The 23,799-nt window shown below is 29.3% G+C and overlaps 2 protein-coding genes across 2 annotated transcripts in view; one reads left to right on the top strand and one right to left on the bottom strand.

Moving 5' to 3' along the window:
- Positions 1–23,799, bottom strand: part of LOC107445751 (Myosin 10A) — a 281,182-nt gene that overhangs the window by 146,751 nt on the left and 110,632 nt on the right. Inside the window, exons 17-19 of the mRNA XM_071185451.1 lie at positions 16,846–17,003; positions 15,296–15,466; positions 1,042–1,159 (exon numbers count right to left, since the gene is read on the bottom strand). Of these exons, the coding sequence (XP_071041552.1) occupies positions 1,042–1,159; positions 15,296–15,466; positions 16,846–17,003 (447 nt within the window). The remainder of the gene's footprint in view (positions 1–1,041; positions 1,160–15,295; positions 15,467–16,845; positions 17,004–23,799) is intronic.
- On the top strand, positions 3,936–4,871 carry LOC139426412 (golgin subfamily A member 6-like protein 22). The gene has a single exon (XM_071185239.1). The coding sequence runs from the start codon at positions 3,936–3,938 to the stop codon at positions 4,869–4,871; it is 936 nt and encodes a 311-aa protein (XP_071041340.1).

The raw sequence follows: 23,799 nt of genomic DNA, 5'->3' as shown, positions 1-23,799 counted from the left end.
CGTTTTTTTTTTTGCGGACTGTACGTTTTGAAAATAAAAGATTTTGTGAAGTCTTCATATTTTTCTTTAAAGCACCAATCTTTATTTTTAATTATAAATTACAAAAAAGAACCTTTCATTAAAAATATAATTAATAGTTCTCAATAAGTAAAATGGCGTTGTGGTAGATCTCAGTTTCAAATCCCACAACAAGTTTTCTTTACGGCATAGAACAACTAGTATAGTGCGGCTTTGACGAGAACTCCTCCAGACTAAAAGTCTGGGGCTGTTTGCTACTATGGTAACAAGGGAGAGCACATTTCTAATGGGAGTGAAATGGAGGAAAGAAAATGGAGGAAAGAAGGTGTCGATTGGTTTACTCACAACGACCTACGCTGAGATTAAGACAAAACTATTCACTTCACAGCCCTATTCAAAGTGTCCTTTCCTCGTAACCATAGTACCCGCCACGACGCGAGACGGATGTCTGGAGGAGTTCTTCAGAAAGCCGCACTATACATATAATGGATTCAAAGATATGTTATTAAATTCCGTAGGCTTATAACCAGACTCAGTAGACATGATGAATCAATCTTAAAATATTGGTTTAATCTCACATTCGGGATTTAGTCAAACTAAATTAAATTTGCGTTACATTGTGAAAGTATGTTACATCAATATGATGTTAAGGTAACTCAAACTTTACTGCTGATGCACCTATCAAATTTTTCTGTTTAATTATCTTCAAATTCATATTCTTGAGCTATTGTAGAACTGGAGAAAGTATTCCTATAAGACGAAAAACGCCTCTTAGTTTTACATTAAAAAATTTTTTTTCTATTTTAAAAACACATAGCCCCCATTTTTTTAAGATTTATCATTATTTGCGTTGTGTTTTGATTTCTTTAAAATGGTATAAATTGAATCAAATATATACACAAATAATCTATATTAATGTTAAATAACTTACAAGAATGGCCCGATTCAAAATCTGTTTAAACTAGAGAAGAAATAAATGAAAAATAATAAAGTTGATCTCGCATTAGATTATGTATATTTTACCTTCGAACTTCCTAGTTGGTACTGGTCCTTGGATCCTGGTATTTTGTCAAGAATGACTCGACATACATCTCTGGATGGTGAACCACGGGGTAATCTACCTGGTACTATGCATCGATACCTGTACATAAAAACAAGTTATTAGTTATGATATTTTTGTTACATTAACTGAAGAAGGTTTTGTTAACAAAAATATCTTATAGACGCAGATCTAATGTTTTCAACATTTTAACTTTATTTAAGAGCTAAAATACATTATAAAGATTCCATAGTTCATACCGATATTAAAATTTATACTTACAGTCTTATATCATTTTGTGCCTCCTCAAATCGCGAATTAGTTACCGCCATTATATACCGCCATTTTATTTTTAAAATTCTGAAATTTAAAATTTTAAAAATTTTAATTTTTAAATTTTAATTTAATTTTATTTGTTCATTCATTTATTTATTTATTAGTCTTTTTCTACTCCTCGAAAGGTATGAAACAATAAAAAGATCAATTTTTCCGATTATTCAGAATTACAGTTAAATACTTTGTATTTTTTTTGGTCTGAAAAAATATGAATTTCCAATGAACTACATATTTAAACTACAGGAAACTCCCTCAGACACTGCTCAAAATTTTGGACCATGTTGTACTACAATATCTCTCAAATGTACAGTAACTTTAATAAGGTGACAGGTTTAACCATAATATGGTAGAAATTGATCCTTCCTAAGCTTGAATATACGATACTTGGATCAACTTGAACGGTGACGCGGTTCAATTTTAAAACTTTTGAAGGTTGAAGCAAACTTACATTGCACTAGGTACCGATCTCAGAACTCAACCGGTTCAACTTTTGAGCCGATTTTTCACATGGTACGCAAACAATAGCTCAGTGATTCTTGGGTAGCAATGAAGACTGAGAACAGTGGGCCATTCTTTATATGTATTTAAACCAACAATTGCATTGAATGTTAAATAGTTAAGTGTAATTTTTTTTTAAATATAACTTCACTGAAATACACCATTAAAAAATTGGGAGTGCATTATTAATGCACTCCCAATCAATACTCAATGTCACGTCTTAATTTAAGGCGTGATATATTATTATATGATGCATATATATGATATGATATATATATTGAGCAAATTTTCGGCAACCTTAATACTCTGTAAAATGTGCCTTGAAGGCTAGAGGCTTGATAACACGATTCGAACGAAAAAATAGTTCATTCTTTACAATAATGATGCACAATTGTAATGATACGCAATAATTCATTCGTTACATTAATGATACACGAGCAATAGTACAGTGTGTAGCAATCAAGATTGGGTGACCATTCTTTACGTGCATTTGAATAAACAACTGCATTGATTGTTAAGTTGTTAAGTGCTAAATAATACAGTTGACCTGAAATACACTCAAAACTTTTGGAGTACATTAGTGCATAATATCGTGCAAATATTCTGCAACCTTAATACGGTGTAAAATTGAACCATATTATCGAGTCAATTACATCATCTGAGGCTTAATAACACGATAACATGGCTCGATTCGAACAAAAATATGGTTAAATTTAACCCTGTATCTATTATGGTTAAAGCAATTTTATACGATATTATGATTTAACGCTTAAACGATTTTTAAGTAACCTTTCGGATTATCGTGGCTTTCGTTTCAAACACTCAAAGATCCAACACAATGCAAAAAAAGAATACTATGCCATTCTTGATTTTAACTTTAGTGTAAAATCAAAGTGGTCCTAATTTTTATGAGCATATTTTTCTGGTGAGCACTATAGCCTTTTTGTATAAGTCATCTCTATGGCTATTAAATATCATAGAAATTTAAAGTACTAAACGAAACTGAACTTAAATTTTTTATGAAAATACAATATAACATTTTGCAGAAAATATTGATGTGAACAAAAGAAAAATTAACAATACTTTCTGTAATATTATAATAACTTAGAATATAGTAATACTATATTATTATTGGTATTCTCTAAGCATTATTATATATTACTTAGAATATAGTAATAACATGCATTTTCTAAAAAGTAAATAAAGAAAAGAAAAATTGAAAGAAAAAAAAAGACAGATGCTTATAGATGTCAAATATCTTATTTTGGATCAATAACTTTCTGAACTTGATTATTCCTTCAAACACTTTGCTTATCATAAAGATCAAAGCGAACACCACGTATTTTTGGTGCGCATCGCAAAATAAAGTAATTTGCTCTTATCAAAAAAAAATCAGCTGACACCAGATGCAGAAATTAATTTCTAATTACTAAGTTCAAACAAAGAAAACTTGCACATTTTCTGTTTCGTTTTAAGATGATCTGGACAAAAGATTTGAAACAAAAAGGAAACAGAACCAATTAGCCACCCTTTTTCCTGTCACCCAGAGATCTCTATCTGGCACTTGTCTTTCCAAGTTACCACGCTCCACAAACCATGCCGAGGAAGAAAGAAAAAAAAACTGGCATAACTTCACGAACCGTAGCCGTTCAAACCGTTTCGATTTTCACTTACCTCATTTTTCTTTTGTCTGGATACTGAAAGTATAGTTAAATTTACGAACCTTTATATCATTTAAAAATGTGTTGTCGTAGAAAAGAATTGGAACATGAGGAATAGTTTGTTAAGGTAATAAAATCAAGTTAAAAGTATGAAATCTGCAATAAATCAAGCTAGTATCGTGATGTCTTTTTCAATAAGTGAGTGCATCATTATTGCGAAATGTAAAATAAATGTTTTTTTAAAAGAGATTTATTACAATGAAATCATTTGGTTATCCTGTTTTCAGAGAAATGTAAGAAAGTCAACAAAGTTGATTGTATTAATTATATTTCAAAACGTATATTCTGAATCTCTTACCAAGATGTTTAACAAAATGTAGAACATGAAGTTCCGGAACTATTTGATTACATTTTCCGAAAGATTGATTTTAAGTTCAATTATAATATTAGTTCCCTGTGCCATATTATTTTACAATATAGCAGGTAGTTCAATTCAAATTGAACATGTTCCTATTCGCGTTGAACAGATTCATTTTCAAGTTGAACGGATTCATTTTCAAGTTGAACAGATTCATTTTCAAGTTGAACAGATTCATTTTCAAGTTGAACAGATTCATTTTCAAGTTGAACAGATTCATTTTCAAGTTGAACAGATTCATTTTCAAGTTGAACAGATTCATTTTCAAGTTGAACAGATTCATTTTCAAGTTGAACAGATTCATTTTCAAGTTGAACAGATTCATTTTCAAGTTGAACAGATTCATTTTCAAGTTGAACAGATTCATTTTCAAGTTGAACAGATTCATTTTCAAGTTGAACAGATTCATTTTCAAGTTGAACAGATTCATTTTCAAGTTGAACAGATTCATTTTCAAGTTGAACAGATTCATTTTCAAGTTGAACAGATTCATTTTCAAGTTGAACAGATTCATTTTCAAGTTGAACAGATTCATTTTCAAGTTGAACAGATTCATTTTCAAGTTGAACAGATTCATTTTCAAGTTGAACAGATTCATTTTCAAGTTGAACAGATTCATTTTCAAGTTGAACAGATTCATTTTCAAGTTGAACAGATTCATTTTCAAGTTGAACAGATTCATTTTCAAGTTGAACAGATTCATTTTCAAGTTGAACAGATTCATTTTCAAGTTGAACAGATTCATTTTCAAGTTGAACAGATTCATTTTCAAGTTGAACAGATTCATTTTCAAGTTGAACAGATTCATTTTCAAGTTGAACAGATTCATTTTCAAGTTGAACAGATTCATTTTCAAGTTGAACAGANTTTTCAAGTTGAACATATTTCTTTTTCAAGTTGAACATATTTCTTTTTCAAGTTGAACATATTTCTTTTTCAAGTTGAACATATTTCTTTTTCAAGTTGAAATATTCCTTTTCAAGTTGAAATATTCCTTTTCAAGTTGAACATATTCCTTTTCAAGTTGAACATATTCCTTTTCAAGGTGAACCTTGTTTCCGTTCAAGATGAACTTTGTTCCCATTCAAATCGAAACATGTTTTGATTCAAGTTAAACCTCGTTTTCGTTCGAGCCAAACCATGTTTTCATTCCAACTTGAAACTTTTTTTTCCGTTTAAATTGAACCAAAACGTCGAGTAATCAAGTTTCAGATGTTTTAATTTAGGCGATAAATGTTCTAATTGACAACGTATTGAAGATCCAGCAACTTTGAACAATATTATGGTTTAACTTGCTCAAAATATTTTAGCAATGCATAATAGTTTTTAGTTTTACCAGTTTTATTAACATTACATAATATCCCGTCTCGAATGTCATTTTTAACTTTTTTCACAATCATATGATTAGATTTCAAATTTGGGTGGGGAAAAAGAATGTTTTTATAATGCTCATTCAAACCATAATCCATACTTGTGAGTTAGGTTATAACCCGGCATCATTAAAAAAATTTTTACTCTTATACACAGCTCCTTTTTTTTAAATAAAAGTTTCTTAAAAGCATCTGAAGATTAAAGTTCAAAAACAAGATAGGATTCGTTCTTTTGAAAAATTCTAGCTTAAAATGCAAATGAGACTTTAAACATTAATTCTTGCTTACAGATTTGCTATCAAGGATGATGATTACCACGAATTGATGAACTGCAAAATAATATATGAAAAATGAACTACAAAAAAAATTTTAAGTACTTAGCTGTCTTTGGTTATTTGTATTAAAAAGAAATTTCTGGTTCGAAAAAAATTGCCGCGAATAAATATTTTAAAATACCTATTTGTGTAAAACTTACTACCTCGACATGCAAGCTAATAACGATAATATAATATATAAATAACTAGTGATGTAGAAAATATATTTTATGCAACTGTTTGAATTAAGAGAAGGTGAGAAAAAAATATTCAAATTGCCTGAAAATGTCTGATACCGATAAAGATTTCTGAATTCAAAGCGTTTTATAAAACTCTTTATTGTGTAATGGAATTAAAATTACATTATTTCGAAAGCTATATCAGCACCGTGATATCACCTAGCTGATCAATTTATATAATATTAAAAATTTATAAATATATTATAAATTAATAAACAATTGATAAATCTTGCATTTACACTGAAGCAAACGTTTTTGTTAAATGTGTTTTTTAAATCAAGTAAATTTAATGTATAACTGGGAAAACAATAGTAAAAATGGTATTTTTAGGTTTTATAAATATGCGACAAACAAAATTTATTTTCACAATAATTTTATCAGAAAATATATTTTATGTATCACGCATTTATTCATTTGTTTCATTATTATTTTTAAGTTCAAGAAATTTACACTGTTATGTTTAATTTAAATCCATTTACATGAATTTTGGAATTTTATTAGAGGCAAATTCAATTACAAACAAAATTTAACCACACTTCTTGCAAATATTTACATAGAATATTTTCCTTTTATCGAAATCCACACAAAAAGAAAAACGGGAAGTAAGTTATGCTGATTTATTCAAGATTAATCGACGAAAGTGAATTTTCATTCCTATAATCGCTTTCGTAAAAGCCCTTAAACACCATTTAAGGAAGAAAAAAAACATTTTAATCTCTTCAAGCAGGCATTTGTCATACCATTTTGGAATCCAGAACAACAATTTAGAATCGAAATTTCGCTAATGCGAATTAATATCCCTCAAGAGCTAAGACCAGTTTGTCTCACAAGTTCTGTTATCAGCAAATCAACTTATCACCAACAACGTGACTGAGCTTGTTCCTGCTTGAGTGACGTTTTAGTTGATTGGTTCATTTCGGCGGTGGAATTGGAGGTGTAAATTATGTATTGTAACCAAAAGATGGTGAAATTAACCCCGATTGCATTCACGGTCAAGTGCTGGGACAACGCAATTGGAAATACAGGAGTGTATATTAGGTGACTGATCATTTTGTATCTTAGATTAGTTGCAAATGAGCAATTTTTAAAAGAGTTGCGGATATATGCAACAGAGCGGCAGAGCCTGAAATGAACCAGGATTTAGTGTGGTGTATCTTTTACACAATTTTGCTACCAAGTATGAAAAATTAACAACTGTGAAAATCAGCATTTTATGTAATTTCACAAAAGGAAAAAAATTTAACCACGGTAAAAAAAGAACCATAATTCTGGTATAAAAACCAAAATATACGGTATTTAAGCCATTTATTTGGTACTTTTTCCGTTAATAAGGCAATGGTTTACTTGAAATTCTGATTCACAAAATTACAGTTCTTATTACCACACACTTAGTAAAAAAAATACAAAACTGAAAAGTAAATTTAACCGAATAAGTGGTTTTTATACTAAGCTCTAGGATAGCATGATAAAAGAATCAGCAACTTAATACTCTAATAAATAGTTACAAAACTTATTTTTTCACTATAACGAAATGTTCGCTCAAAATAAATGGTTTTTAAAACAAGCTCTAGGATATCATGATAAAAGAATCATGCAACTTAATATTCTAATAAACAAACAGTTACAAAACGTATTTCGTCACTATGACGAAATGTTCGCTCAGAATAAATGGTTTTTAAACTAAGCTCTAGGATATCATGATAAAAGAATCATGCAAACTTATTTCGTCACTATGACGAAATGTTCGCTCAGAATAAGTGGTTTTTAAAATAAGCTCTAGGATATCATGATAAAAGAATCAGCAACTTAATATTCTAATAAACAAACAGTTACAAAACTTATTTCGTCACTATGACGAAATGTTCGCTCAGATTATATAAACGGAAACGGTTTCGTCAAAAACGAAAAAGTTTCATGGCGTTTGGATATACATTTTTTACAATGTACTATATTTTTATCTACAAATATTAAGTAAAGATATTAAAATGATATGGAGTCAAACTTTTAAAAATATAAAGCAAAGCGTAAAGCAAATATAAAGCAAAAAAGGTATGTTTTTCAAGGTTAAATTTTTACGATATACCAATGCTTCGAATTTTATTTTTTGGATTTTACTTCGACTATTATTATGTTCGATAATCTTTAAATTGGATGAAAATGAGTCCAATTTCCTAAATTTCCGAAAAACATCAAAAAGTTTCAAGAAAGCGACCAATCATGTGTGTTGAAATGCAACTTAAAAACAACATAAAAAAGCTTTGATAATAAATCTTAGTTTCATGAAAACGAAAGCATATTCTCCAAAGCTTATATGTTGAAAGCTCAACATCAATCAATATTAGAAAAATCTTTCTTCACGCCCAAACACGTAACAAAATTGGGTTTATGCTTGTACCGTGTATTATAAAGTACCTTTAAAACTCAATAAAAACATTTGCGTTTGCAAATTACGGCAAAAAATACATAAATCAAGTTCATCAGAAGATTCAAGCAGCGTGTCCAATTTCTGCGATAACCTCTTAGTAGTAGATAGACTCGTGGGGAGAAACATATAAATTATCGTTCGGACCATCCTCGAAAAAAAAATTCGATTACATCTTGTTCTACACCACTGAATTTGGCGGTATTTCTATCTTGGACACTCTTTTAGTGGAACCATTTTCGACTTAAATCAAGGCGAAATAGTATAATTTTGAAAGTATAATATGTGAATGCAATATTAATTTTTGATATCGTTTGGAGATGTAGAATTGTGGCATTAGAATATCAAATTTTATTCCATTGACACAATTTTTGTGGTTGTTTTCGAATTTAAGGTAAACATTTATGAGATATTTTAACGGCTATATGAAATAACCATAGCATACTTAAAAAGATAAGATACAATAAATAGTCAATTTTCTTCACTGTTTATTTATAATCTAATAAGTATTTAGTAATAAAATTTAAGTTGCATGCTTATTTTTTCATCATCATCATAGTTGGCCAGACAGCCCAATGTGAGCCAATGCCTTCCTCTGAAGATTTCTCCACGACGACTTCCGATTTATCTTTGATCTCCAATTTTTTTTCATTAATTGCGATAAAATCAGACTCCACTGAGTCAGTCCATCTCAACCGCGGCCTTCCCCGCTTTCTTTTTCCAGAGGGTCTAAAAAGCAGTATCTTTTTTATTGTGTTGTCGTCACTCATTCGAATCACGTGGCGATCCAATTCATTCTATTTATTTTTATGTATTTAATAATATCAGGTTGTTTATAAATCTTGTACAGTTCAAAGTTAAATCTCCTTCTCCAGTTATTGTTTTCATTTACACCACCAAGTATACCTTGCAAATTCTCTCAAATATTGCGATACAATTTTCCTCCAGTTTTGTCATTGTCCAAGCTTCAGAGGCGTATGTCAAGACTGGCCGGACAAGAGTTTTGTAGATGTAGCTTATTTTTTAAATAAATAAATTTTTTTCATTAAAATACAGATTTAATTACCTAAATAGAGAGATCAACCTCTTAACAAAACTTTAAAATGCATCCTTTATTGTGCTTAAATAAATATTGATTTTACTTATTTAACAGAGAAGAAAGTCTGAATATTCTTTCATTAGCTGAATAGTTATTTAGAATATTTTCTAAAACAATAGTTATTTTTTATTCCAAATATCCATGAAATGTAAATATTTTTTTAAAAATATTTAGGTTAGTTTTTACTAGCATTTTTCAAGGAGTATAAATAATTTTAATGTTTATTTTTGTCCAGCTTAGTAATAGATTTAGATAAAAATTAGCCTGTGTTAAATAATGCATAAAATTAACTAACATGCGTAGATAAAAAAAAATAATTAACGAATTTCGAATAATATTAATTAAATCTTATCATAACACTGTGCTTCACAGTCGAGTTGTTTTGATATTTTTAGATATTCAATAATATTTATTTTATTCGGCATACAGCTTTTTTTCTGCCAGACTTGTTAGAAAACCTTTAACGCAAAATATATTTTGAGTTAAAGGTTTATTTATTTATAATTAAGATCAAATATTGCATAAACTACTTTTTTCAATGACACGCTGTGGGGTTTTATACAATTTTTAGTTTAAGGTTCAAGAAAATTAAAATTTTCTTAAAGGATTTAAGACTTGCATATTTAAATCTAGTTCTGAATGACGTTTTCTTCAAATTAAACCGATATAATAGTTAATGAATAAGTACAAAAAGAAGTGGTCAATTTTTCAATGGTTATGTTAAAATATTGTGCAAATAAATTACAACATTTCATTAACATTTAAAACTGGACTATACAATTTAAAACTAGTCCTCTAATTAATTTATACTCTTTTAATATCAAATGTATGTCAATATTCTAACATAATTTTTTTTTGTAATTACATTAATACTTTAAATTACCATTATAAGTTCCATGTTATCATAAGGTTAGGCAAAATTATAATAACCTTAAAAATGAAAGAAAATCCTTAAAATCTTAAAAATGAAATAAATACAGTTTTATATACCCATTTACATGCAACTATTTTTTAAAACACCCATGCTTTTAAGTACAATGCACAATATATAGTTTTAGGAAGGAATTCAAATCTTCAAATCGTTATAGTTTTCATTATTTCCTAATTATTTTATCACTTTACCACACTTTTTATTTTATTACTGATTTCATTATTTTAATATTTATTTTTAATATTATTATGATGTTATTAAATATTGCTTTATTAATCTATGTTTCAAATTTATTTTACTTAAAAAATATATATTACATGTTGCTTGACCTTAATGTCCTTCACTTTAATTTTTTTTTGTTGAAACATTAAATAAAATTTCTAACGACACTTGCTCTTAGTCTTTTATGTTCACATATCAAATAATAAGATAGATATGAATTTATACAACTCTTTTTACATATAAAAGCATTTGCAACGTAAAACTCTATGCATGTTCATGCAATTATAATTGAAGCATTCTTAAACATTACAGATAAAAGGTTTTAAAAATACGAAGAATTTCATTTCGATATCTATAAATTTTGCGTCCCGCTGTCAGGCGCACAGGACGAAAAGCATCAGTTATCACAATGGTTCCAAAAAGTAAACAAATTTAAATTATAAATATACGTTCAAAAGTTTAAAAATAAATCTAAAAGAAAAAAGTTTACCTTCTCTAAAAGTACATCCGTAATCTTATTATCCAAGAATGTAATTTCATCCACCAATTGAATAAAATCGAAACTGAAAACGATTCTTTAAATCAAAACAAATGCAGGGTAAAGAAATAGCCAGCTAAAAACGTCTTGATAGAATTCGCTTTTGACCATGACAGCTAACTGTGTAAACAGACGCGAAAAGACACTGAGTTAAGTGGGTCATACTGACAACGCATGGTTGAAGATCAGAGCATATTGCTCATTTTCTTCTCTTTCAATTTCCATTAATTCAACTGATTTCTTTTTTACTTCGGAAAAAAAGGAGGATTCAGTTTTTTTTTCTATTTTTGCACACATTAGATAATTTAATTTGCGTCAATGTTCGTTCGCATTCATTACTACCACTTTTTGACTCATATTTTAACTCTTTACAGGGCCATTTTTTAAAACAATTTTTGAATTGAAATTGATTTATAAAAAGAAACTCTCTTTTCGCTTATAAACTAAAATTAATTTGATTTTTAAGACCATTTTTAGTAGGTTTGGGGGATTTTAAAAAAATTATCTAGCGTAAAGAATTTGCCACAAAGTTAAAGCTCTTTGTTGATAACTACAAATATACTCGGTGAGAAATTAACTAATGACAGAACGCATAACGGACACGAGGAAATAGCTCTCAAGTATTGGCGTTCCTCATTGACCTCTCGTAACCTTTACTGTTTACTGTTGTATTTTATAACAGTCGTTGAACAGCCTACCCAAATTTTAGGTTTACGACAACTAATCTTCGACTCTGTAGCCATGTAATTTTGAACCCAATCCAGAAGACAAGGGAATTCCTGGATTAAGTATTGGGAGAAATTTGCCTTCGTGGACGACGTTTTGATGGAGCTAAGCCGCATTTGCGTTACATGGAGAGGAAGACCTCGAGAACCTCCCACGGTTAGCCTGACGGCANATGAAGCCCTTTTACAGTTAGCCCGAAGGCAAAATCATTCTAACCCCTGATCCGTCTACCACTGAAGATATTTTATGTCATCACTGTGGTCGGTGCAAGCCGGATGCGGATTCGTATCAATAGGATTCGAACCCGGTTCACCTCATTGGAAGGCGAACGCTCCTGAGCCATCACGACACTTTACTGTTGTATATTATCATAAACTGCCGTATATAATGTTTTAAATACATGTTGTATATACTGTTGCATATAATAAGGTGAGAATTATACTTCTCATGGCCCTATAAAGAGTAAAATTTAGAAATTTTTAATGTGAAGATAAACTATATATGTTTGAAAAAGTCGTATTTTTAAAATTTGATTTCTCAGGAACTATTTAACCAATCTCGCTCAAACTTCGTAATTTGTCACTCAAAATTGCATCCTTAAAAATGATATTAAAATGCGCTTACTATGCATTTTGAATTTTCTTCAACTATGAAATAAAATTTTAAAGAAATAATACAACTTTATTGAAATTTATATTTTGCATGGAATTACTTTTGGATAAATTTTGAATTGCGTGTGAAAAATTTTTCATTTCGCTTATGTTCTGCAGATACAGAGAAATACGCAAAAATTAAGATTAAGGGATTCAAAATTTGGACAGCACTCCTGACTTTAAGTTACTGCTTTTGTCTGAATTTAATCCAAAATTAGATTGTTACAGATTAAGTCCAAGTTAAAGCAAAGGATAAAGTATGTTGCAACTTTCTTGCGTAAGCAGTGGAGTGCGCTTTGTGATTCGCTTATTTTTACTGACAACGGGCAGAGAAAGAGTTCAAATTTGCCAAAACATGCTTACGTAATATTTAAAGTGTCCCCAGAGAAAGTTTCAACTGTAAAAGAAAACTACAGTATAACTGTAGTTTAAAATACCATTTTTTTAACTGTTCAACAAAAATGGCTCGCACAAAAATTAGATAGCTACAAATAGCTCACTTAAAAATAAAAAAAAATTGTTCATGATAGTGTCAAAATAAGAATCTGATTGCCCATAAAAATTTCATCAAAAAGTAAAGACTTAAAACATTTTTGGAATAAATCTTTAAATTTAAAATATTTAATAAGATTTCAAAAATAGAACTTACGTTTTTCACATTGATATATCCAAACGAAATTACATTGAATAAAACCATATACAGCCCTTTCGTGTTGGCATCTAATTCGATTCTTTTTCGAACGAAACTCTTGTGAGAAAAACGGAATGGCTGTGTTTGTTTGAAACAAAGTCAAAGTGTCAGTCATAAAGTTACTTTTTTAAGATGTGAACTCTCAACGACCTGAAAATGCTATACCAGCTTCACGAAAGCAAGCGACATATGAAAAAAAAAAAAAGAATGCATGTTTATGATTGCGATGATTACTATGTCAGTCACACGTCTGGACGTTTAAGCTTAAGGCAATACTGTTTTTGAAACTATATTTAGAAACGTCTAAACAGTATTTAATATCATTATGCCTTACTTATACCAGCAATATTGACTTTAAGCTGGTATTTGCAGTGAATGTAGATTAAGAAATTTTGTAGTCATTATTTTATTGGTTGCACAGTTGCAAGTTAAATGTTTATATTTGTTGTAGATGAGAAATATTGATATTTAAGAAAATTATTTTTTCTCAACATTCATTGCTAGTGCGTGTTGTATGTCGAAATTTTTCTGATCTAAGTTGAAATTATTGATATTTGAGAAATAAAAAATGTTCTCAGCATTCACTGTTAGTGCGTGTTAAATGNTTCGATTCTTTTTCGAACGAAAATCTTGAGAAAAACGGAATGGCTGTGTTTGTTTGAAACAAAGTCAAAGTGTCAGTCATAAAGTTACTTTTTTAAGATGTGAACTCTCAACGACCTGAAAATGCTATACCAGCTTCACGAAAGCAAGCGACATATGAAGAAAAAAAAAGAATGCATGTTTATGATTGCGATGATTACTATGTCAGTCACACGTCTGGACGTTTAAGCTTAAGGCAATACTGTTTTTGAAACTATATTTAGAAACGTCTAAACAGTATTTAATATCATTATGCCTTACTTATACCAGTAATATCGACTTTAAGCTGGTATTTGCAGTGAATGTTGATTAAGAAATTTTGTAGTCATTATTTAATTTGCTGCACAGCTTGCAAGTTAAATGTCTATATTTGTTGTAGATGAGAAATATTGATATTTCAGAAAAATAATTTTTCTCAAAATTCATTGTTAGTGCATGCTGAATGTTGACATTTTGTGGCACAAGGGATAATTAAGGATAAGAAAATTATTTTTTCTCAACATTCATTGCTAGTGCGTGCTGCATGGCGAAATTTTTCTGCTCATAGTTGAAATTATTGATATTTGAGAAATAAAAAATGTTCTCAGCATTCACTGTTAGTGCGTGTTAAATGTCGAAAATTCCTGATGTGAGTTTGAAATATTGTTTTTTAAGGAAAAACAATTCACATCATTCACTGTTAGTGCTAACTAAATATCGGCATTTTCAACTGCAGGCGAAAATTGTTGATATTTCAGAATATTTTTTCTCCTCATCATTCACTGGTAGTGCGTTTTGAATGTCGTCATTCCCTGATGTAAGTTATAGAAATATTGATATTTATGGAAATGAAATTTTCAATATTCTCTGTTAATGCAGGCAATATCTTTTAAAACTATATTCACAGATGTTTAAACAGCTTAATTCATAAAACAATCTTGTTCCAATCATAAATGAAATATAGAAATTTTTTTCAACGAAATAAAAAAAATTTTTGCTTTAAAATTAAAAATAATAATTTTTACAATTATTGCAGGACTTTATAAGTCACTTTTTCAAATAATTCATTATAGCGTTTTGGTAAAACTTCAATATTTAAAAATGGTTCAATATCCAACCCTAATATTGGTTCGTTGAACCATAGCGTTGAAGCTTGCTGCAACCGCATACAGTGTTAAGTAGAAGGGAATTGGTCACTTGCCCGACACTCGGTTACCCAAACCTCGACTCGGTTATACGGCTTTACTGACAGGTACATTTCATCAGCAAGATGTAGACATGTCAGAGAAACGCGTGTAAGAATATGATAGGATATATTACATATCTCATATCTTTAGAATTTTTTTTTTTTACTAATTCATAAATTTTTGCACGCAAATATAAAATTCGCTTATAAGATAATTCCATGTAAAAAATAATTTTTAATTATTATTTATTAGATTATTTAAATAAGATATAACCTCTTAAGGAGATAAAAGTAACAAAAAACAGTGACTTACCTTTCAGCAAACTGTTGGAACTTCATTCGAATTGGGTATCCAGTTTTCCTGATGCTTATTGTTTCTAACATACCGGAGTACCGCAGCTGCTCCAGGACTATGAGCATGTCAAATTTCATAGGTGCTTTCTCGTTGTTTGGTTTAATGCAACGTACAAACCAAGGATGACACCTGCAACACAACACAATTCCCATCAGGAATGAAACTAATCCAAAGATGTGGAATAATGGCAAAGGACATTTTTAACTATATGAATTAGACGGAATGTACAGATTAATGCTGTAAGAGTTGGAATCCGCCATACAGAGCAAACATTAAACCACTTTTCTCAAAGTAATTTAATATTAGCGCAAAACGTAACGCAAGTTAACTAGTACGACTTATTAAGTTAACGCAAAAAAATTTGTAAAATCATTAGATTCTCCAGCTGTAAGACATCACAAAATTCTTTAAAAAAAAATATGCACTACAACGTCCCCGTTTCAGCAATCAATTTTGAAAATAACAAATCCAATTCTAAGGCACTTTTGAACTAAAATGAATAGATTTCGTTTGAGTCATTAAAACACATACAAATATTGATGAATTACGAATGGTAAAAATTATACCGGTTAGAAGACATAGAAGAATGCGCATTTCTTGAGATTTCTTTAATCGTAGTTCATCAAGTTTTCCGTTTGTAGTTTAATCATAGTTTTAATCAAGCTTTCCGAATAAGCCCTTGAAGTTTTTGAAGCACGTGAGAAGTATAATAAGTATACGAACATTTTAATGTTCGGGAAGTCGTAATTACGTATACGAATTAGAATATTAAAGTCAGACCATTAACTTACAGCAAATAAGAAAAAAATCTTGTTTTATTTTTTTCGCTTTTTATGAAGATTAAAATATCAGACTTTTGTTAACAACTTTATCACGAAGTCAATGAGCATTAAAAAATTCATTTTATTAACTTTAAAATTCTATTACCATTCTAGAGTCATACAGTTGGTGACATATTAAAAAAATTTATGTGACATAATATTTTTACAACTAATTAGTTATTACAAAATGAAATAAGCATTTTTAAATTAGGTTTTTGTTTAACCCCTTTGGAACCGGCGATTCATGAAAGCATTCGTATGAAATCAGAATCAGGATGAGAAAAAATAAAAAGTGGTAGCTCATATAAATGTGGACATTACTATTGACAGACTTATTTTGCTTTTATTTTAATCACTGTTAGTCTAGTTATCTTAGTTCTAAGTGTAACCAAACAGTTTTTATTTTGAACTAAGTAGTAGTGAATTGAATAAATCAAACTTTTATAACCTCCAATCACTAACAAAATTGCTAAAGAATTAATTTGGTTACCAGTTTTATCTTTTTTGCCTTGATTGATAACGTTTCATGTAGTCACGTTACGTTATTAAGTGACAGTCGACGCGATAGGGTTTAATAGAAATTCCAACACTAATTAATTTGAGTTCTTATAAATGTTTTTAAAAAACCATTTTTCAAAATTTTTTTTAAAATATCTGTTCGAAGAGGAAATGTCGTTATTTACTCACTTAGCCATAGTGTCAACAAGAGATTGCAAAGAATCGTGAAATCTTGCACCCACAGTTGGCGTTCTCGGCTTCATGGTAACAAAGCGGCCATTGCTTTTGCTGATAGTCTTAGCAGCTTCTGCAGTATCTCGCAACTCCTGAAACATCTTGGATATCATCTGCAACAATAAAACATAATATAACATATGAGTCCAATAATAAAATTACATAATAAGTTAAAAAGGACACCCACGCCTCTAATAACTGTTAAAACTTTCAACAAAAATAAAACTAGATAAAAGAATATTTAATAAATGTAGGTTTCAGGCACCTAAATGCCCATAAAGTAGCCAACTTTGTTTGACTATATTCTTTCGTATACTTAAAGAATACATATAGCATTTAGAGTAAAGTTGTTATCATTGTGTCAATTATTTTTGTCAATTACCCTAATATAAATCAGAAAAATGTTTACAAGTATTATGAACCTGTGTGACTGGAGAGAGAGTATAATAACACCATTTTTTCCGAATGGCTTCTTACTCTTCGAGTTTTTTTAGTTTACATCGATCTAGAAAAATAAACTAAATTTTATTACTCCTAATATGCTTTTACTAAATCAGATACTATAGCTTTTTTTTATACTGCTCACAAAATGTTAGACTAGATAATGTTTCAATAGTTGGGTCACCAGCCCAATCATAGAAACTGAGGTTGGCTCGTTAAAGACAACTAGCAATCGTTATGGGTTTACGTTCGTAAATTCTGTAATTAAAATAAACAATTGTTACTGTGACTCAATAACACTGACTAAACACAATTTTACATTCTATCTGTAACAAGTACACCAACGAATGAACTCGTTTAAAGGTACAACCTTCCAGTAATATCAATTCATCAGGACAAATTCATATCTTATATCTCTCAAGACTCAAAATCGTTATAAAAATAATGTAATGAAGACAATTACTGGACTTCTATGGGCAATTAATACGCAATTATTGGATACATCAACCAAGGAAATGCCAATTCATTATGCGTATTTACATCATTTTTATTCATTTGTGTACCAAACTTAGATGACAAAAATATTCCCTTAGTAAAGACTCAAAATGGAGGTTTTTTGTATATTTTTCTTATGTATAATTCTTTTTCTCAGTATTTGAACAAACTCATGGACTGTTTTTTTAAATAGAACGTAGGCATGTTTTTCATGGTCAACCTAATCAGACTACTTATTATTTGTCCATGATAAGAAATATTTATGCCCTCTGTACAGAGAGACCGCACAAGGCAGGATTTATTGGGGAAAAAATCAAGTATGTTACTTTGAGATTTAAGAAAGAACCATGAGACTAAAGGCAAAAAATGATAAACTAAATCTAAAATATCCAAAACAGTTTTCGATTTCTCATTCAAAGAAATATCTTTTTTTAATAAACACCGAAACTTTTTAAGCAAAACTATTCTTAAATTATAATAAGCACTAAGAAATTTTAAAATCTAGAAAGGAACAAAATTTATAAATGACAGTGGTCTAAATTTAAAATAGTGGATATCAGCGATTTTTATTCAATATTTCATTTCCTTGGAAAGGATTTAAAATTTTCGACTTCCTTGAGAGGGAATTATATTTCTTGTAAGGGAACAAATTTTAATTTTTTTAAATCTTTTTTTTTCTTCTTAATATTAATTCATCCGTAATCGGAAAAGATAATTTGAAAAAGCCAATCCATGTTTCTTTTTCAAATAACAAGTTCTTTAACCACTTTTCGGTAACCTTTAAGCGATAAGCGAGTTTTTTCTTTAATCAATATCTACAACACATGACGCAGTGCAGGGGTAAAAAGAAGAAAAAAACAAAGAAATCACTATCTTGATGCTATATAGTAGCATGTGAGATGATTTAAAGTGTATCCAAAATGAAGTTAAAGGTTAGATTGACCCTGGGGTGCCAGATGAAAAAAAGAAGAATGTGACCTTGAAATTTCATTACGACAAATTACTTAGGACAGTTCAGCAGTTGTTTGTCGCTTAGAATACCAATTAAGATCATGCACGAGGGATTAAAATTGAAAATCTACTTGGAAAGGAATGCATTACATAACTAGATATGCCAGTTGATCTTAAGAATAATCAAAACACTTGTGTGCAGCAAATGCATCAGGACAAGAGTGACACTATCTGTAAAAATGGCATTTGAAAAAGCATGAAAAATGTTACCAATTAATGAAAAATATTTTATCATAGGGATCTACATTTTCTTAACTATGACTTTTTGTGAAAAAAATGTAATGACAAGACAGTAAAAATTATTAAATAAGTATAAATAACATCACAAAACAAAATTACAAAATCAAATTTAACAATTATAATTCACGACATAGAGATTTAATTTTCCATTTAATACTTTTTGAATCAATAACATGTAGTTTTTAAGTTGGTTAAGTGTTTGAAAATTTCCGGATTCGTGGTTGAAAAATATAGTTTCGCTTTAAAAAAATGGACTGAGGCTTAATATTAAAAAACCTCTGTAAAAAGATTAGCTTAATAAAGAATGTATTGATCATGATTATAATAATTTAACTGATGTTGTGAATGGAAAATGTATACATTAGCCTGGATTCAGTGATTTGCATCCATTCATGGAAGTGGGAAAGAAAGGACGCAATCCATCCAATTATCATTTTTCATGGATTGAATTCAGTTTGATGATACAAACGCAATTCAGTTGGAGGTAGAAGTGAATTAATATTTTTCGTGGATTGAAATCAGTTTGATGATACAAACGCAATTCAGTTGGAGGTAGAAATGAATTAATATTTTTTCATGGATTGAATTCAGTTTGATGATACAAACGCAATTCAGTTGGAGGTAGAAGGGAATTAATATTTTTTCATGGATTGAATTCAGTTAGGTAATACAAACGAAATTCAATAAGAAAAAATGAATTAATATTTTTTCATGGATTGAATTCAGTTTGATGATACAAACGCAATTCAGTTGGAGGTAGAAGTGAATTAATATTTTTCATGGCTTGAATTCAGTTAGGTAATACAAACGAAATGCAATAAGAAAAAATGAATTAATATTTTTTCATGGCTTGAATTCAGTTTGATGATACAAACGTAATTCATTTGGAAGTAAAAGTGGAGTAATATTTTTTATAAATTTAGTTCAGTTTGATGATGCAAAAGCAATTCAGTTGGAAATAAAAGTGGAGTAATATTTTTCATGGATTTAATTCAGTTTGATGATGCAAAAGCAATTCAGTTGGAAGTAAAAGTGGAGTAATATTTTTTATGGATTTAATTCAGTTTGATGATGCAAAAGCAATTCAGTTGGAAGTAAAAGTAGAGTAATATTTTTCATGGATTTAATTCAATTTGATGATGCAAAAGCAATTCAGTTGGTAGTAAAAGTGGAGTAATATTTTTGATGGATTGAATTAAGTTTGATGATACAAAAGCAATTCAGTAAGAAAAAAAGGGAATTAATATTTTTTATGGATTGAATTCAGTTTCGTGATATAAACGCAATTAAATTGGAAGAAAAAGTGAATTTGCCACTTAGGGCGCAACTCACAGGCTGCCCGTTGATCTGTTTGTTTTATGACAGGACTAGAGATAGGTAAACACCAATTTGTTTGTTTTTTGGAATCAGTTATAAACGAATACTGATGCAACTGAGTTTCAGATACAAAAAAATAATATTTCATTTGTATCAGATACATATCAATCTTAACTTAGACGCTAATCAACAGATGAAAAATTATGAAGTAAAACTTTCTTTTCTACGTTAGTTTTTTATTTTATTTTGTATTGTATTATAAATCTGCTTCATTTATTAAACATATAGATGCATATATCCGAGCGTATATAAGGTCGAAACAAAAAGAATGTTATTTTAAAATGATTAAAAAAATGTTTTCCTTTTTGTCATAATGAGAATTTTTTTTTATATCAACAGTTGCAAGCATAAATTTAGAACAATCTGATGTAATAAAAAACACTCCTTTCCACTCAAAAGCAAACAATTTTCTTAAAAAGAAAAAAAAAACTATCACAAAAAAAGATTGCTTTCAGCCTTAGAAAGATAAGTCCACTAAATGTAAAGGTGGCGTAATTTACTTTCTAAGTAGCAGTTTTTCATTAACGTCTAGACTTAAAATAGACTGGCAAAGTTCTGACGTGTTTGTTTTTACTCAGAAAAATTTGCATGCTTCAATGACTCCAGTAACTGTTGAAAATAAACAACATTCAAATATTGTTATGTCACATAAATATCATGAAATTTTCAACTAAAATCACAGTTCTTATCTAAAAAAAATTCTTTTTATTGCTTATTTATACATTTATTCGGATTTCAAAGAGAGGAAATATTGAGTGGAAGAATCCAATTAATCCAGGAGAGCCGAGAATCGAAGTTAAAATTTATTTTTCACATATTTAAATTCGGAAAATTTTGCCAGTTGTCCATTTGCAGGCGGAATGAAAAAGCCTTTATGATTTAATCAGGGTGCGTAGCCAAATTGTTCAACAAAAAATAAGCACCTTTTAAGCACTTTTCAAGGATCCAAAAAATATTTTTAAGCACTTTAAAAAAATATCATAATTAGACTGGGTTGGAAGGTTTTTGACAATTGTCGGTTTTATCATGTTTTAACCGTCATGTCAAAAAAAAAAACTTTTGGCATTGTTTTTGACAATTGTCAAAAATCATGAAATTTTGAATCATGTAAAACGAATGGCGTTTTCAAACTCTACGGACTGACGATACACCGAAATAGATTGGGGTTGAATTAATTGTGAAAACGTTGAATAGAACAATGTGAACTGTTTTTGCATAATTCGAAGCGAAAATCAACATGGTAAAGGAAAAATCTCAATGAGAAAACGGGAAAATTAAACATTTTTTAAAAACACCCAATGAAAAAAGCACTTTCAAAAGACGAAAATCGAAAATAAGCACCTTTAAGCACCTTTGAAAAACACTACGCACCCTGTTAATCAATACGACAATACAAATTATGCATTTGGTATTATTGTAGCTAAAACACAATTATTTACAATTTAAGCCGAACTATTGTTTCTGAAATTGCAATAAAATAAGAATGCTGAGGTTTTGAAATCCTCAAAAATATACTTTTAAATAACCCAATTTTAAAAGTTACAATTTTTGCATGTCAAACAATACATTGCGTGCACAAGAAGTCTGGTTTTAAGTCAACGCTAGAGAAACGTAAAATGACAGTAATTTTAACGCTTCTACGATGGAACAATGACCGATGATTAAATTACTTTTTCCGAAAATCATTTCCGGCATAAAGTTAGAAAATTATTTGCTGGTTTTTCTTTCAANTAGAGAAAAAAATTGCTGATGGTTCTAAACTTGAGACTTGTATTGTACAGTGAAAGGCACATTATATTAACACATTGACCGATAACAAGTTAACTCGTGTTTTCGTTAGCAGTGATCTCGTGGTGACTATTTTAAAAAGTGGGCGTAATTTTCCTCACTTTTCAAGTTTTACTATTTAATTCTATACTGATTTTTAATAACTTAACGAAACTAGATATATTTGCAAAACTTATGGTGTACCATTACACGTAGGTGATTGTTATACTTTTTATCATACGGCACTAAAAATTAAAAGTTTTTAAAGTTTATTTATATTGTTTTACTTCCACATTCGCTTTCAGAACAATATCCGATGACATGGGGTAATTTTCAGAAAAGTTGCCGGTCAGCAATGTGTTAACACTCAAGGACAAAAAAAAAAAGACGAATTAACGGAAACGAACTGCAAAACTGCTTACATGTCTTGAAACTAAAAATGTTCGGAGAAATGCCTATTACTTCAATGCTAAAAAATTTTTAAAAGTGATAAGTGATAATTTCATGATTTTTTTCTTCTTTTTTTGAGAAAAAAATAGTTTCAAGTGTTGAAATTTGACATTCAAACGGTACAGGGCGCAAAATGACCTCAATTATTAAGGGGTAGTAGCAAAATTACCTCCTTAAAAATATAAGGGGTAACCCGCAGTCGGGGAAATCTGTCCCCGATAGTTAGATCTGGAAAGCGACCCCTTAATGTTAATTTTACTTTGCGTTTTTTGCCATATCTAGAAAATTTTTCAAGATAATCGAAAACTTTTGCCTCCAAAGATAATTCCGTGCAAAAAAATTATTCTTTATAATTATTTATTATTTTATTTTGTAATAGTCGAAAACATTTTGAATTGTAAGGTATATAAATTTTTACATCATTTTAAAGAATGTAATTTTATCTCGCAAAATAGAAAAATTAAGAGAACTCGATAGTTCCTAAGAAATGTAATTTTAAATTAATATTTCTAAAATTATAAAAAAAATATATTTATTTATTTATTTATTTTAAAAAAAAAACTCTTTGTGTCAGATTTTGTAACTTAAAATATCGTCTTCTCATGTCTGAGGTCACCATGTGAGCCATTAAGATTAAGTGTTGGTACCTGAAAATCCAATCATTAGATTTCGAAAGTTATTCAGAGTATTGGGATTTTTTTTTCGCTCTATAGAACAAATTTATTAAGAGCAAAGTAGGAAATCAACTAAAATAAAGAAAGTGTCATGAAATCGGATTATGTTTGAGGAATTTCAGAAGTGAAATTTAATTCGAATGTAAAATAACCCAATGTACCTTCCCTTGTATCAACGGTTTTTAAAAATTTTGTCAGGTATGTAAATATATTAATTAGAATACGGAAAACAGGATTAAATCTCCATATTTTAGAATAATTAATCTACTTACAGTCGTTAAAAGAAATATTTCACACAGCAAGAATTAAAACCAATTAAAAAGGATATATTTTCATACACATAGAGAGTTAGGTACACCTGAAAAACCTGCGGCCCTTAAGGCCACATCATAGACAAAAATTAATTAGACAAACCTACGTAATTAAGGTAAGAACTATATGATAAGAGTTTTTC

This window comes from Parasteatoda tepidariorum, chromosome 9, assembly GCF_043381705.1.
Source record: "Parasteatoda tepidariorum isolate YZ-2023 chromosome 9, CAS_Ptep_4.0, whole genome shotgun sequence".
In the NCBI taxonomy this organism is placed as follows: domain Eukaryota; kingdom Metazoa; phylum Arthropoda; class Arachnida; order Araneae; family Theridiidae; genus Parasteatoda; species Parasteatoda tepidariorum.
The sequence above is the reverse complement of the archived record's forward strand: the minus strand, read 5'-3'. Positions and strand labels throughout refer to the sequence as shown.